The sequence below is a fragment of the Sciurus vulgaris genome, assembly GCF_902686455.1.
Source record: "Sciurus vulgaris genome assembly, chromosome: 16".
In the NCBI taxonomy this organism is placed as follows: Eukaryota; Metazoa; Chordata; class Mammalia; order Rodentia; family Sciuridae; genus Sciurus; species Sciurus vulgaris.
The window spans coordinates 14,324,323-14,340,656 of record NC_136477.1 but is presented as its reverse complement, the minus strand read 5'-3'; the positions used below and the strand labels follow the sequence as shown (position 1 = coordinate 14,340,656).

General features: G+C 40.8%; 2 protein-coding genes across 2 annotated transcripts in view; one reads left to right on the top strand and one right to left on the bottom strand.

The window, feature by feature from the left end:
- Positions 1-16,334, bottom strand: part of LOC306647106 (olfactory receptor 7C2-like) — a gene marked incomplete at both ends in the record, with an annotated part of 117,072 nt that overhangs the window by 36,025 nt on the left and 64,713 nt on the right. The window lies entirely within an intron of this gene.
- On the top strand, positions 6,232-7,305 carry LOC306645921 (olfactory receptor 7A10-like; the record flags this gene model as incomplete). The annotated part of the gene is made up of 1 exon (XM_079114101.1): positions 6,232-7,305. One exon carries the CDS (start codon positions 6,232-6,234, stop codon positions 7,159-7,161), a length of 930 nt encoding a protein of 309 aa, XP_078970227.1. The 3' UTR covers positions 7,162-7,305.

The window sequence follows — 16,334 nt, the reverse complement described above, 5'->3', positions numbered from 1 at the left end:
TTAAAACTATAATTTAATGTCAGTTTGAGAAAGAACTTCAAAGGCAAGTGATGTAATGCTCAAGGATTTAGACCAAGGGAACACAGTGCTCACCCTTGTTAAAGAGGACATGGCACTTTTCTGGGGTATTGGTGCTTTTCTCCCAGCACAGGTCCATGCTTTGAAGACACATAAGCTCCAGTCAAGATGAGCTCATCAGTGTCAGACTTAGAAAACACTTTCAGTCAAAGTGGGGATGAAGTGCCAGGAGGCTGGACCTCTGGAAGGTAGGTGGATCCATGGAGAGATAATAAAAACTAGGTGTACTGGACTATAAACGTGTCTCTTAGGAATAGAGAAACAGCAGGCAGAATTTCGTGTCTTTCCAGGCCAGTGTCCCTACAGGGGAAAAGAGGGAAATGAGCCTAATGAGCAGATATAGGGAGCTGTGACTCTCTGCTCTGCTGTGGCCCCTCAGTGCACAGCCTTGTGCTGGACAGGACGTGGTGTTGTCCTTTGAGTTCTTCAGTCTTCCTAGGAGCCCAGCACTTGACTCCTTCCTGCTGTGTTTTCTGGGGACAGAGCTTCAGTCACCATCAAGCCCACACAGGCAGGACCTTGCACTTCCACAGAGACCTTCCTCTCAGAGCTGGTCACCAGGTGAGTCTGAGAGCTCAGTGGACACCACAGGAGAGCTTCAGAGAGAATGGAACTCAGGACTCTTTAGCTGAGGTCAGTGGAGAGCCAGGCCAACCTAGCACAGAGCAGGACTGCTGTGGCTATTCCCTGTCCTCACTGAGGATTTACTCACAAGTCTGCATTGATTCATGACCCTTGGCTGAGAAGTGAATTGATTAACACAGGGTTCACTGCTGGCCATGAAATGGAGCTAACAGAGGCTGAAGAGAAGATGGGAGGGAGGCGTCCAGTGCTCCCAGAGAAAGAGCAGAGGTCCAAGGAGCTTTGCAATTAAGGGAGTAGAGGTATAGGAATTAACTGTGCAGGAACAAGAAGTTTGGTTAGTGCATTTTAAAATTGTGCATGTACTCAATATGAGAAATAATTGATTATTTATTATTTACAAAGATCCTGAGTATGAATCTTGCATGTTATCTTAGGAAAAAGTTCATGGGACACACATTTGTAAAGTATTATTTTCTCTATAGTAACATTGAAAAATATGATTTCCCAGGTGTATAGAGTTATGTCTGGATACTTACTGTGGAATGCTTTGCATACTCGTGAGACTTAATATACCTGTGGCTTTTCAGCTATTTCCTGGTGTGTTGCAAAGGGCTGTGCTGGTTTCTCTAAGTGATAGGAGTTGCCCCCGCACTGTTTTCCAATATAGTCTTTTTAGGAGATTATTGGTATTTTGTCTACCACAGACTGTCTATTTTCATGTATATAGAAATACATTAGTTGGGAATGTGTGAAAATTTGTGAATTTTGTAAATTCCAGTCTATGAATTGGTTGTATCCACACATTGCTTTTTCTGAAAATGTGAGTGATTAATTTAATATTGTTTGAATTCTTGCTTTAAATAAATATAAAGATAGTGGACGGTCTTGTGCATCCCTGGTTCTATGTCACCATAGAAACACATTTCCATCTGCTTTTCACAACTCTGCTGTGACTTAATGTGTATTTGTGTTTTTCTGCTCAGATGCATTGCTCAGAAAGGCGTCCACTGTAGGCATCATTGAAAGGCATTCATGTTTATTTTCCTCTTGATCCAAGCTTATTTTATCCTTATTTAACATATTTCAACATAAACAATTTTGTATGGGAGATATCAGAACTTTACCTATTTTCACCACCATCCTGCTGTTTAGAGGACTTCCTTCCTTTTGTCTTATTTGCAGGTGTTTGGCAATTGAGTCTCAAACTCATAACCCATGTTGATATCACTAACTAATTCCTATTACACATCTTTCCATTGGATGTTTTAGATTTTTCATTTCGTTCTGTTTCAAACAGTGCATGGCGAATGAATTTATTGAAAAGTGACATGAAACCCTGTCAACATGTACAGGGGGCATTTTTAATAAAGAATAGGAAAATATTTAAGATCAGTACAGTAGAATGTAAGCTGGTGGTCAGCAGAGGCTGGAAAGGGAGGGGAGGAGCCAGGGAGACTGGATAACCACTGCAACCCACAGTCACATGGGAAGGGGACCGTGTCCCACCACACAGTGGGAAGTTTTCAGTGAAGCCCTTCCTTATACAGTGTTATGTCCAAAAGTTTATAATCTTTTGATGCAAACATAATATTACTTCCAAAGCACTCTACTTGTTTTTCTTTTTTTTTTACTATTTCAAGGCACATTTAATTCAATATCAAGTATGTAATACAAAAGGTCCAAATTCAACAAAGGATCACATTCCCCCATGCATGCATGACTTGTAATGACATCTATTATTGAATCATGACTATTGAAGGTTCTTTCTCAGCAAAAACAACAACAACAAGGACAACAGAAACCCAAACAAAGAAACAAACAAAAACAATTAAATAAAAAAATCACATCCTTTGACCCAGAGGTTCAACAACAATCATGAAGTACACAGTCTTATTGACAAAACTGATACACAGTGTCTTTAGGTCATTATGCTCAAGGTTAAGTGCGATGCATATTCCATTTTTTCATTTTACTGGAATTTTACATGTTCAAGTCATGATTGAAAATCTCTGTTTGCAGCTCTCCAACCTGTCTCTAGACAGAGTGTGCCACAGACACTTGTGTGTCTCCCTCTATTTTCTGCAAACAGAAACATTGCTCAAGTGCCTGCATTTTCTAGAAGGGGAAGTTTCTGGAGATGGCCTCTTCTTCAGAATAATCTGATGGCACCGGGTGTCAGAAGCAAGGAGAAGGGAAGAGAAAAAAGCTGAAACACAAGGTTCACCTGGTAAGTTTTACACAATTCATTACAAGCTGCACAGTAAAAGAATGTGGCTTTTTCTTTCTTTCTTGGCTCAAAAAGTCTGAGTATCAGTCAGGAAATGAGCACTTGGGTGTCCCACCCCAGCTTTCTCTTAATGAGACTGTCAGGAAGCCTTGACTGGGGAGTATGATTTGTTTACCTATCAGGCCTAAACTTCCAGGCACTCAGTGCACTTTGGGTTTGTTCCAGTTAGTCTGACCCAGTTTGTCCACTTTCCTTTTTAGGAAAAATGAGTAACTCCCTGGGTCTCCCATTGTTGATCTTGGTGGGCAACCCTGGGCGGCTGGACTTGCTTGGGGCACTGACTTTGAGAAGGACACTCTTGCCTCTCTTGTTCCTCTGTTGCTTCACTCAGTCCAGCCTTTTTGGGAAGAGGTTCTTCATTGGTAATTTGAATCCTTTCTAGGCTGTAGCTGCAGAGGAGCTGCCAGTCACAAGGACCAAGGCCATGCTGTTGTCCTCCCACCGCAGCCCCAGAGCCTGCCTTCATACTAGTTTTTGATTACATGATTCCCATAAAGATTAAGAAAAGTAAGAAATGTCTAACACGAAGAATTGATGAATATTGAAGGAGGAACAAGTGCTAATGACCCTGATTAGAGCATGTTATATTGCACACACATGTTGAATGCTCACACTAGGCCTGGCTATTGTGCACAGCTATTATGTCTCAGTTAAAAAAATTCAGAGTGAGGCTGATGTTCGGTCATAGAGCACTTGCTTATCATGCAAAAGGTCCTGGGTTCACTTGTAGCCTTGCAAGGAGAACCCAAAACACAGCAAAGCAACACAAAATGAAAAAACAAACCAAAACCACAAAACAAAGTGCAGTAGATACCTTTCTCAAAAGACTGAAATAAATTTTAATCAATGTGACATATTGCAAAACATGGAAACAAAATGCATAAACTGATTGCTTTAGATGAAAATGATGATTACACAGTAAACTTACTAGCACTGCCATTCTGTTTTCCTGTAAGTTCTTAGTTTATGTTTGAACTTTTCTTCCTATTCTGCATGCTGACAAGCTCATATGCTCTTCACTCAAATGCCGGAATAGGCTCTTGTGTACATTGCACACACCCTGTGTTTAGTGCTGTGGTCTGTTCTAGCTTGTCCCTTCTTTCCTTCTCTCTCAAAGATGCCCGCAGAGTTGCTCCCAATCAACTAACAGAATGCACCTTAGATATTTCAAAGGATGCAGGGTGATTCACAGTGAGGTTGTGCCACCCATAATTTTGGTGGTCTTTCTTACATTTGTAAACATTCCTTTACTATTGTATCAAGGCTGCCAAAATCTTCTGGTATTGTTAGTTTCAAAGTGGTTCTCAATGACGAGTGATATCTGTGTCTCCAGGGGACATTGAGTAGTGTGCAGAGACTTCTCACATCAAGAGAGCTCAGGGGTGCTGCTTAATGTCGTACAAGGCACAGGACAGCCCAATCCCAAAGTGGAAGCTGACCGGAATGTTGTAGGTGAGAAGATCGAGAAGTTGGGAGAAAGAACATCTTCAGCTTTCCCATTCATCCCTGTCCCCAGCCTGTCACCAAGACATGGCACCAAGTCCCTTGTCCTCCACCACCTCAGAGAGTTCCCTTTTCCTGTTTGAGAATTCCAATCCCATCAGTTCAAGGGCTCCTTAGGGTGTTTTCCAAAGCAGACTAATGTGATGATATCTTGCCGTTTTCTCAACAGCTTGGAGCTAATCTTCGTTCTTATCACCACTGTTTTGGTCTCTGTTATTGATATCATCCTATTTTTCTGAAATTATCTGCATTTCAAGTGATGTCACAAGTAATGTTCCTCTACTGACCATTGGAGTGATTTTTTTGACTGTTATCAATTTAAAATTGTATTTAATGATCTGTGCTTATCTTCTTATACTGATTTTTTTGCCTTGCAATATATCAGTTCATGGTAGATTTCATATAAAATGCCTTGATTTTCATCTCAAATGTGTTTTGCATTTTTACACTGGAGTCTTTAACCTGTCTGATTATTAGTAAAAGTGTGAGCTAGGAGCTCACCTTTCTCTTCTCCCATTTTATAAGCATGTATTCTACCATCAAATGTTTTCTTATCAGATAGATACTTAACTTTGTGTTATATGAAATGTCCACATACACTTGTCTTCATTCCTGATTCATTCCTAAGAGATAACTGATAATTTATCACCTGCCTCAATGTTATTGGAACCTTACCTGTATATTCTAGTGTGTCAACGTCTTTGTCAATTTAATCATTTTTGATGTTGATTTTATTTATTATTGACCTGTTGATATTTCAACATGCTGTATACTATCTTTGTTGGTGCTTTCAGTTCTTCTGCAGTATCTTTTTTGTTTGGAAACACAAAAAATAGCTTCCCCAGTGTTCGAGGAGTTGGTCAGTGTAGAGCATCCACAATCACAGAGAAAGCCCTGAGTTCCATACTCAGCACACATGCACATGCACACGCACACGCACACACACACACACACACACACACACACACAAATACAACCTCTTATTTACTGTCTCCACTCAACCTGATTTTGTTTTTCTCGTATCTGCTTCATCTTCAGTCATGTTATATGATTATTCTTTTTAAAACAGTTTTATTGAGTGGTAATGAACGTTCAAAGGGCCACACGTATTTGATGTGTATAATTCAGTGAGTTCCCACATATGTCAGCACATGTGATATACCCTTAGCACAAAAATGTAATAGACCTGTGATTTGCTCCATGCATATGTTCTTTGTCCAGCAATGGGATGTAGGAGCTTCAGTTATTGAGGCCTGGTTAGTGCCTTGAATGTGGCCAGCACTCTGTTTGTGCTCCTCAATGGTAGGATGTCATTTCTCATTAACAGTGTACAATGCATGAGTTCTGGAAAACAAGCTTAGAGTTAGAGAGAAAGACATACTCATACTCAGAAATGGCATTAGGGATGCTGTAGAATGACCAGACCCAGAGACAAAAGAGAAATCATTTTCCTTATTGGAAAAGATAAATTGACCCATTTCAGTTTTTTTGTTTTTGTTTTTTGGTACTGGGATTTGAACACTGGGATACTTTACCACTGAACAAATTGCAGTCCATTGTAGGGTGAGACAAGGTCTTGCTAAGTTGCTTAGGGCCTCACTAACTTGTTGTGGCTGGCCTTGAACTTGAAATCCATCATCCTCAGCCTGGATGATGGGATTGCGGGTATGTACCACTGGGTCTGGATGAATTGTCCCATTTCAATCATATCGGTGGTGTCCATATGTGTGAAGGGAAGTCATGTTATTTATTAATTTTTAGGTAGTAATATCCACTACATGGAACAAGGAAATAAAACAAGAGTGTCAGAGTTTCTTCTGCTGGGATTTTCAGAGGATCCAGAACTGCAGCCCCTCATCTTTGGACTTTTCCTTTCAATGTACTTGGTCACTGTGCTGGGGAACCTGCTCATCATCCTGGCCAGCATCTCAGACTCCCACCTGCACATGCCCATGTACTTCTTCCTCTCCAACCTCTCCTTTGTGGACATCTGCTTCACCTCTACAAGCATCCCAAAGATGCTGCTGAACATCCAGACACAGAGCAAGGCCATTACCTACACAGGCTGCATCACCCAGATGTGCTTCTTCATGGTTTTTATAGAGTTGGACAACTTCCTCCTGACTGTGATGGCATATGACAGGTATGTGGCCATCTGTCACCCCCTGCATTACACTGCCATCATGAATTCTCAGCTCTGTGGTTCGCTGGTTCTAGTGTCCTGGATTCTGAGTCTCCTGCATGCCTTGTTAGAAAGCTTAATGGTCTTACGACTGTCCTTCTGCACAAACCTAGAAATCCCCCACTTTTTCTGTGAGCTCAACCAGGTGGTCCAACTTTCCTGTTCTGACACCTTCCTTAATGATGTGGTGATGTATATTGTATCTGTGTTGCTGGGAGGTGGCCCCATCGCTGGAATTCTTTACTCCTACTCCAAGATAGTGTCCTCCATCCGTAAAATCTCATCAATTCAGGGCAAATACAAAGCTTTCTCCACCTGTGCATCTCACCTCTCCGTGGTGTCCTTATTTTATTGCACAGGTGTTGGTGTGTACCTTAGTTCTGGTGTAACCCACAGCTCACACTCCAGTGCCATAGCCTCAGTGTTGTACACTGTGGTCACCCCCATGCTGAAACCCTTCATCTATAGTCTGAGGAATAAGGATGTAAAGAGAGCCCTGAGAAGGCTCTTTGGAGGGAAACTGTAGCAGGTTCAGAAGCCCATGCCCCTGACTGCAGGCAGCAAGCCTCAGAGCTAGAGTTGGAATTTCTGATGAGATTGGGCACGTGAAGCTTCCTCCTCCTATTGATTTCCTGCAATTTCACTCCTCTGAGTTCAACCTCTCTCTATCATGAACAACCCACTTCATTCAGTCTCCTGCTGTCTATGATGCTCAGCAGTTTTTCACTTCGTCTGAGTTTCTAAATTCTTCCAAACTTTGGACAAAAAAAAAAAAAAAAAAAAAAAAAAACCTTTGGAAATTCCCATGTGTGTCATGGGATGGGAAGGATTTCCTACAAATCATTTCTTCCCTGTTGAAATTATTGTATTGATATGTTTTTATGTTTTACTGAAATATATTCATTCGGTTTGCTATGTGTAAGCAGAAGCACAGCACTGGGCCCCTGAGTAGGATTTTGTAATTTTTAGTAGATGGAAATGAGTCACTGAAGTGGTTCTCCTTTGCTTTATCATTTCTGTATGTCAATACTTTAACTGCTCTGCTTGGTAATTTGGACTTTAGTATAATAGTGTTGATTGTGGCAGGTTACTGGGATCATAAAATTAAATTTAAAAATGTAAAGTCATCATATTCAAACATTTGTTGAAGTAGAATCTAGACATTCTTTAGAGTTCTTTTTCACATTGATATTGGTTGTGTTTTGAGAGCCCTTGTATGGAATCATTGCCTGGACATGGTGGAGCACAACATTAAACCAAGAGCTTGGAGGCTGAAGCTGGAGGAAGGTCATTGTGAAACCAGTCTTGCAAGTTAGGAATACCCAGGTAGATAGATAGATAGGTAGATAGATAGATAGATAGATAGATAGATAGATAGATAGATAGATAAATAAATGGTCAGGGCATGTAGCCCAGTGGAGGGTCACCTCTGGGGTCGGTCTGCAGTATGATGAAATGATAATAACCATAGCAACAACAGCAACTATAATACACAGACATCATTAACTTCTTTAGAGTGAGAGAACATACAGCCTTTCAAAAATACACAAAAATAATAACTTACAAAGACATTTTGCAGAGGAGAAGAGCTACAACTACCTACACCAGACTCTCACAGAATTTCACAGCCTTGCTCTGCAGAGAGAGGTCCCCAGACCAGGACCTGCAGTACCAGGACCACCTTTATCAAATAAGGATGCAGAGTTCCTGGAACCTTAGTAGATCTATGGTCTCAGCATTTGCTTCTGTACTTGCCTTTTGGTGATTCTTCTGCATAAATGTGCAGAAATGTGGTCTAGAATTGATTTTGATCACCTCTTCACTGTTGACATTTAGGGTAGGGTAATTATTTGTGTTGGGAGCTGTCCTGGGTGTGGTAGATGGCTAGTACCAATGTTCAGACATTGTTAAATATCCTCTGGGGGAAAATATATGTAGGAGAAAACCAAAGGCCCATATATATGAAGCGGAAGCATCATGCCAGAAGTCAAATGAAGGTCTCATGGCTCCTTACACTATAGCATTTGTCACCCCATTTTTCTGCCATGGAGATGGAGGTCATAGGAGTATCACTATGTAAAATCGACTTCATAGAATAGAAGTCAATAAAAATGAAGTATCCTAGTTCCTTTCAGGTATTAGGCTCAGGTCATGATGCATGAAGTGAACCAATCACATCTCGTTCTTTTTATTTTTCATTATTTTTTTTTATTGTAAACAAATGGGATACATGTTGTTTCTCTGTTTCTACATGGCGTAAAGGCATACCATTTGTGTAATCATAAATTTACATAGAGTAATGTTGTTTGATTCATTCTGGTGAATTACGTTTATTGATTTCCTGATGTTGAACCAACCTTGCATCCCTGGGATGAAACGCACTTGATCATGGTGCACTATCTTTTTAATATGTTTTTGTATGTTATTTGCTAAAATTTTATTGAGAATTTTTGCGACAATGTTCATTAAGGATATTAGTCTGAAATTTTCTTTCCTTGCTGTGTCTCTGTTTGGTTTAGGTATCTGTGTGTGATACTGGCTTCATAGAATGAGTTTGGGAGGGTTCCCTCCTCTTCTATTTTATGGAATACTTTGAGAAGTATTGGAATGAGCTCTTCTTTAAAGGTTTTATATAACTCGGCTGAGAACCCATCTGGTCCCGAACTTTTTTTTGTTGGTAGGTTTTTTTTTTTGTTGTGTTATTTTTTTTTTATTGTAAACAAATGGGATACATGTTGTTTCTCTGTTTCTACATGGCGCAAAGGCATACCATTTGTGTAATCATAAATTTACATAGAGTAATGTTGTTTGATTCATTCTATTATTTTTTCCCTTCCCCCAAACCCTCCCACCCCTCTTTACCCTCTATACAGTACTACCTTCTTCCATACTTGCCCCCCTCCCTAACCCTAACTCTAACCCTTCCCTCCCCCCCATTATGTGTCAACCTCCACTTATTAGGGATATCATTCTTCCTTTGGCTTTTTGAGATTGGCTTATCTCACTTAGCATGATATTCTCCAATTTCATCCATTTGCCTGCAAATGCCATAATTTTATCATTCTTTATGGCTGAGTAATATTCCATTGTATATATATATATATATATATATATATATATATATATATATATATATATATATACCACAGGTTCTTTATCCACTCATTAATTGAAGGGCATCTAGGTTGGTTCCACAGTCTGGCTATTGTGAATTGAGCAGCTATGAACATTGATGTGGCTGTATCTCTGTAGTATGCTGATTTTAAGTCCTTTGGGTATAGGCCAAGGAGTGGGATAGCTGGGTCAAATGGAGGGTCCATTCCGAGTTTTCTAAGGAATCTCCACACTGCTTTCCAGAGTGGCTGCACTAATTTGCAGCCCCACCAGCAATGTATGAGTGTACCTTTCTCCCCACATCCTCGCCAACACCTGTTGTTGCTCGTATTCTTGATAATCGCCATTCTAATTGGGGTGAGATGTAATCTTACAGTGGTTTTGATTTGCATTTCTCTTATTACTAGAGATGTTGAACATTTTTCCATATGTTTGTTGATTGCTTGTAGATCTTCTTCTGTGAAGTGTCTATTCATTTCCTTAGCCCACTTGTCGACTGGATTATTTGATTTCTTGGAGTAGAGTTTTTTGAGTTCTTTATAGATTCTGGAGATTAGTGCTCTATCTGTAGTATGATTGGCAAAGATATTCTCCCACTCTGTAGGCTCTCTCTTCGCATTGCTGATAGTTTCCTTTGCTGAGAGAAAGCTTTTTAGTTTGAATCTATCCCAGTGGTTGATTCTAGCTTTTATTTCTTGTGCTATGGGAGTCCTGTTGAGGAAGTCTGATCCTAGACCAACAAGGTGAAGATCTGGACCAACTTTTTCTTCTATAATCTGCAGGGTCTCTGGTCTGATTCCGAGGTCCTTAATCCATTTTGAGTTTAGTTTCGTGCATGGTGAGAGATATGGGTTTAGTTTCATTCTGTTGCATATGGATTTCCAATTCTCCCAGCACCATTTGTTGAAGAGGCTATCTTTTCTCCATTTCATATTTTTGGCACCTTTGTCTACTATGAGAAAATTGTATTTATTTGGGTTTGTGTCATGTCTTCTATTCTGTACCATTGATCTACCTGTCTATTTTGGTACCAATACCATGCCGTTTTTGTTACTATTGCTTTGTAGTAGAGTTGAAGATCTGGTATTGCAATACCCCCTGTTTCACTCTTCCTGCTAAGGATTGCTTTAGCTATTCTTGGTTTCTTATTCTTCCAGATGAATTTCATAATTGCTTGCTCCATTTCTGTAAGGTACGACATTGGGATTTTAACTGGAATTGCATTGAATCTGTATAGCACTTTAGGTAGTATGGCCATTTTGACAATATTAATTCTTCCTATCCAAGAACATGGAAGATCTTTCCATCTTCTAAGGTGTTCTTTAATTTCTTTCTTTAGTGTTGTATAGTTCTCATTGTAGAGGTCTTTCACCGCTTTTGTGAGATTGATTCCCAAGTATTTTATTTTTTTCGAGGCTATTGTGAATGGGGTAGTTTTCCTAATTTCTCTTTCTGAAGATTCATCACTTATGTATAAAAATGCGTTGGATTTATGGGCATTGATCTTGTAACCTGCTACTTTACTGAATTCACTTATGAGTTCTAAGAGTTTTCTGGTGGAATTTCCAGGTTCCTCTAAATATATAATCATGTCATCAGCGAACAGGGATAGTTTGAGTTCTTCCTTTCCAATTCGTATCCCTTTAATTTCTTTGGTTTGTCTAATTGCTCTGGCCAGAGTCTCAAGAACGATGTTGAATAGAAGTGGTGAAAGAGGGCATCCCTGCCTTGTTCCAGTTTTTAGGGGGAATGCTTTCAGTTTTTCACCATTTAGAATGATTTTAGCCATGGGCTTAGCATAAATATCCTTTACAATGTTAAGGAATGTTCCCACTATCCCTATTTTTTCTAGTGTTTTGAGCATGAAGGGGTGCTGTATTTTATCAAATGCTTTTTCTGCATCTATTGAAATAATCATGTGATTCTTGACTTTACGTCTATTAATATGGTGAATTTCGTTTATTGATTTCCTGATGTTGAACCAACCTTGCATCCCTGTGATGAAACCCACTTGATCGTGGTGCACTATCTTTTAATATGTTTTTGGATGTGATTTGCTAAAATTTTGTTGAGAATTTTTGCGTCCATGTTCATTAAGGATATTGGTCTGAAATTTTCTTTCATTGATGAGTCTCTGTCTGGTTTAGGTATCAGTGTGATATTGGCTTCATAGAATGAGTTTGGGAGGGTTCCCTCCTCTTCTATTTTATGGAATACTTTGAGAAGTATTGGAATGAGCTCTTCTTTAAAGATTTTGTAGAACTCGGCTGAGAATCCATCTGGTCCCGGACTTTTCTTTGTTGGTAGGTTTTTGATGACTTCTTCTATTTCAGTACTTGAAATTGGTCTATTTAAATTGTTTGTCCTCCTCGTTCAGTTTAGGCAATTCATATGTCTCTAGAAACCTGTTGATGTCTTCGAAATTTTCTATTTTGTTGGAGTATAGATTTTAAAAATAGCTTCTAATTATGTTTTGTATTTCAATCGTGTGTGTTGTGATATTTCCTTGTTCATTCCGAATTTTAGTGATTTGGGTTTTCTCTCGTCTTCTCTTTGTTAGTGTGGCTAAAGGTTTATCAATTTTGTTTATTTTTTCGAAGAACCAACTATTTATTTTGTCAATTTTTTGTATTGTTTCTTTTGTTTCACTTTCATTGATTTCAGCTCTGAGTTTAATTATTTCCTGTCTTCTACTACTTTTGGTGCTGTTCTGTACTTCTTTTTCTAGGGCTTTGAGCTGTAGTGTTAGGTCGTTTATTTGTTGAGTTTTACTTCTTTTATTAAATGCGCTCCATAAAATAAATTTCCCTCTAAGTACTGCTTTCATATTGTCCCAGAGATTTTGATACGATATTTCTTTGTTCTCATTTACCTCTAAGAATTTTTTAATTTCCTTCCTAATATCTTCTGTTATCCATTCATCATATAAAGCATATTGTTTAATCTCCAGAAGTTGGAATAGTTTCTGTGTTTTACTCTTTCATTTATTTCTAACTTCAATCCATTATGATCTGATAGAATACATGGTAGTGTCTCTATCTTCTTGTATTTGCTAACATTAGCTTTGTGGCATAATATATGGTCTATTTTAGAGAAGGATCCATGTGCTGCTGAGAAGAAAGTGTATTCGCTCTTGGTTGGATGGTATATTCTATAAATGTCCGTTAAGTCTAAATTATTGATTGTGTTATTGAGATCTATGGTTTCTTTGTTCAATTTTTGTCTGGAAGATCTGTCCAGTGGTGAGAGAGGCATGTTAAAATCACCTAGTATTATTGTGTTATGGTCTATTTGGTTTCTGAAATTGAGAAGGATTTGTTTGACATACATGGATGAGCCACTGTTTGGGGCATAGATGTTTATGATTGTTATATCTTGCTGATTTATGCTTCCCTTAAGCAGTATGAAATGACCTTCTATATCCCTTCTGACTAACTTTTGCTTGAAGTCCACATTATCTGAAATGAGGATGGATACTCCAGCTTTTTTGCTGAGTCCGTGTGCATGGTATGTTTTTCCCCATCATTTCACCTTTAGTCTATGGGTATCTTTTTCTAGGAGGTGAGTCTCTTGCAGGCAACATATTGTTGGATCTTTCTTTTTAATCCAATCTGCCAGTCTATGTCTTTTGATTGATGAATTCAGGCCATTAACATTCAGGGTTATTATAGAGATATGATTTGGTTTCCCGGTCATTTATTTCATTTTTTAAATTTTATTTATTTATGGGTTTGACACAACTTGTTTCCTCCTTTATTTGACAATTCCTTTAGGATAATTCCTCCCTTTGCTGATTTGCTTCTTTGTTTTTCATCTCTTCCTCATGGAATATTTTGCTGAGAATGTTCTGTAATGCTGGCTTTCTTTTTGTAAATTCTTTTAGCTTTTGTTTATCATGGAAGGATTTTATTTCATCGTCAAATTTGAAGGTAAGTTTTGCTGGGTATAAGATTCTTGGTTGGCATCCATTTTCTTTCAGGGCCTGAAAAATGTTGTTCCAGGCCCTTCTAGCTTTTAGGGTCTGGATTGAAAAATCTGCCGATATCCGTATTGGTTTCCCCCTGAATGTAATTTGGTTCTTTTCTCTCACAGCCTTTACAATTCTGTCTTTATTTTGTATGTTAGGTATTTTCATTATAATGTGCCTTGGTTTGGGTCTGCTGTAATTTTGTGTATTTGGAGTCCTATAAGCCTCTTGAACTTGATTTTCCATTTCATTCTTCAGATTTGGGAAAATTTCTGATATTATTTCATTGAATAAATTGTTCATTCCTTTGGCTTGTTTCTCTAGGCCTTCCTCAATCCCAATAATTCTTAAATTTGGCCTTTTCATGATATCCCATAGTTCTTGTAGATTCTGTTCATGATTTCTTACCATCTTCTCTGTTTGTTCAACTTTGTTTTCAAGGTTAAATATTTTGTCTTCAATGTATGAAGTTCTGTCTTCCAGGTGTTCTATCCTATTGGATATGCTTTCTATGGAGTTCTTAATTTGGTTTATTGTTTCCTTCATGTCAAGGATTTCTGATTGTTTTTTTTTCAATATCTCTAACTCTTTATTAAAATATCTTTTGCTTCCTGTATTTGCTCTTTTAACTGTCGATTGGTGCGATCATTCAATGCTTGCATTTGCTCTTTCATCTCATCGTTTGCTTCTCTGATCATTTTAATTATGTACATTCTGAACTCCCTTTCTGTCATTTCTTCTGCCATGGTGTCATTGGGTTTTATTGATGTAACATCTAGATTTGTTTGCAGCATTTTCTTTCCTTGTTTTCTCATATTGTTCAGGTATCAGTGGACTGCTGAGATATTGCAGATTTCCTCTATTGACTTACAATGTCCCTGAAGATTTCTATATATATCCCCCCTTAGCCTTCAGTAGGCTGAAGTCTTGGAGGAAGTTGATCACGCGGTGCTCCACAAGGAAGCTGCCTCTCTAGGAGTGGTGGCCTTCAGGTGGGGTTTAATCCCTGCTAGTGGGCAGAGGTGTCTCCACTTGTTGACCAATGGTCATCTGAAGGGGACCTAGGCTGCGGGCTGAGGCAAGGCCTGTTTGGGCCTGAGTCTCTGGTTTTACCATCCTTGTGGGGAAACCTCACCCGGCAGGGAAGACTCACCCAGTGGGGAGGTCTCGCTGATCAGTTCCCTCCTAGAGGTTCCCCTGAATTTACAGCTACCGCCTGGGCTGGGCTGCCTTCCTCTGCAAAGTTCCCAGGGGCCCGGCCCTATCTCCTGGGCCTGGGAGCCTCACCCTTCGCAGATGAATCTCCTTAGGCTACCCCTCCTCAGAGAATCTGCCCGCAGGCCTGTAACCTTCGCTTCGCCCTAAGCCTGTCTCTGTGCGGCTCTTCCACCCAGAAGCTTCCTAGATCCTGGGACCCTGCTCTGCACCTAATCGCCTGGCTATGCGGCCTCTCCTCTGAGCAGCCACCTTGGGCCCCGTACAATCGCTCTGAGTCCCAGAGACCCGCCACACGCCTCTTCCTCCAGACAGCCACCCAGTATTCCGGTGCGGTCACTAGGAGTCCAAGAAACTCACTGCGTGCCTCCACCTCCCAGCAACCACCTGTAGCCCTGGGCAATCTCTCCGAGTCCAAGCGAACCTCCCTGTTCCTCCTCCTCCTCCATGTAACCCCCCGGGTGCTCAGGAGCAGTCGCTCTGAGTGGCTCTGAATGCACGTGACCCTCTGCACACCTCCTCTGGGCAGCCTCCTGGTCCTCTGGTGCAACCACTCGAGACCAAGCGTCGCACCACGCTCCTCCTCCAGGCAGCCCCCCTGTGTTCAGGAGCGGTCGCTTTAAGTCCAAACAACTCACCACTCGCCTTCTCCTCTGAGCAGCCGCCTGGAGCGCTAATGCAGTCACTGCGAGTCCAAACGACCCGCCGCACTCCTCCTCCTCCTCCTCCTACTCCTCCGGGCAGGCCCCGGGGTTCAGAAATGGTCTGAGTCCAAACAGCTCGCCACGCAGCCCCTCCTCTGGCAACCGCCTGTAGCTCTGGTGCAATCACTCTGAATCCACGTGGCTGCACTCCTCTTCCTCCTCCTCGTCCTCAGGGCAGGCCCCGGTGTTCAGAAGCAGTCGTTCTGAGTCTAAACAGCTCGCCGCGCGGCTTCTCCTCTGGCAACCGCATGTAGCTCTGGTGCAGTCACTCCGAATCCAAGCGGCCACGTTCCTCCTCCTCCACACACTCTCCTCTCTGCTCCTCCCCTGGGCAGCCGCCGGAGCCCCAGTGGTTGCTCCGAGTCCCAGCACTGTGCCGAGCGGCCTCCTTTACAGCGCTCCCAGTTGTCCACGTTCACTGCTCCAGCGGGGGGAGGGGCGTCTCGCCGGCAGCTCTACTTCACAAAGTTTCCTGCGTTCCGGGACTACTGTCCCATACGGGACGCCTCCCCAATGGGTGAGAGTCACCCGGCTGCTTTGAGTTGTTCCCAAGTGTCTCAATATCTCCTCTTTTGAATCCTGAGTCTTGGAACAACATGAAATGCAGCCACCCTCTAGGCCGCCATCTTGAAACCGTCCCACATCTCGTTCTAATAAACATTTTTAAATTAAGATTTGAATGGGAGCTATTAACTGGTC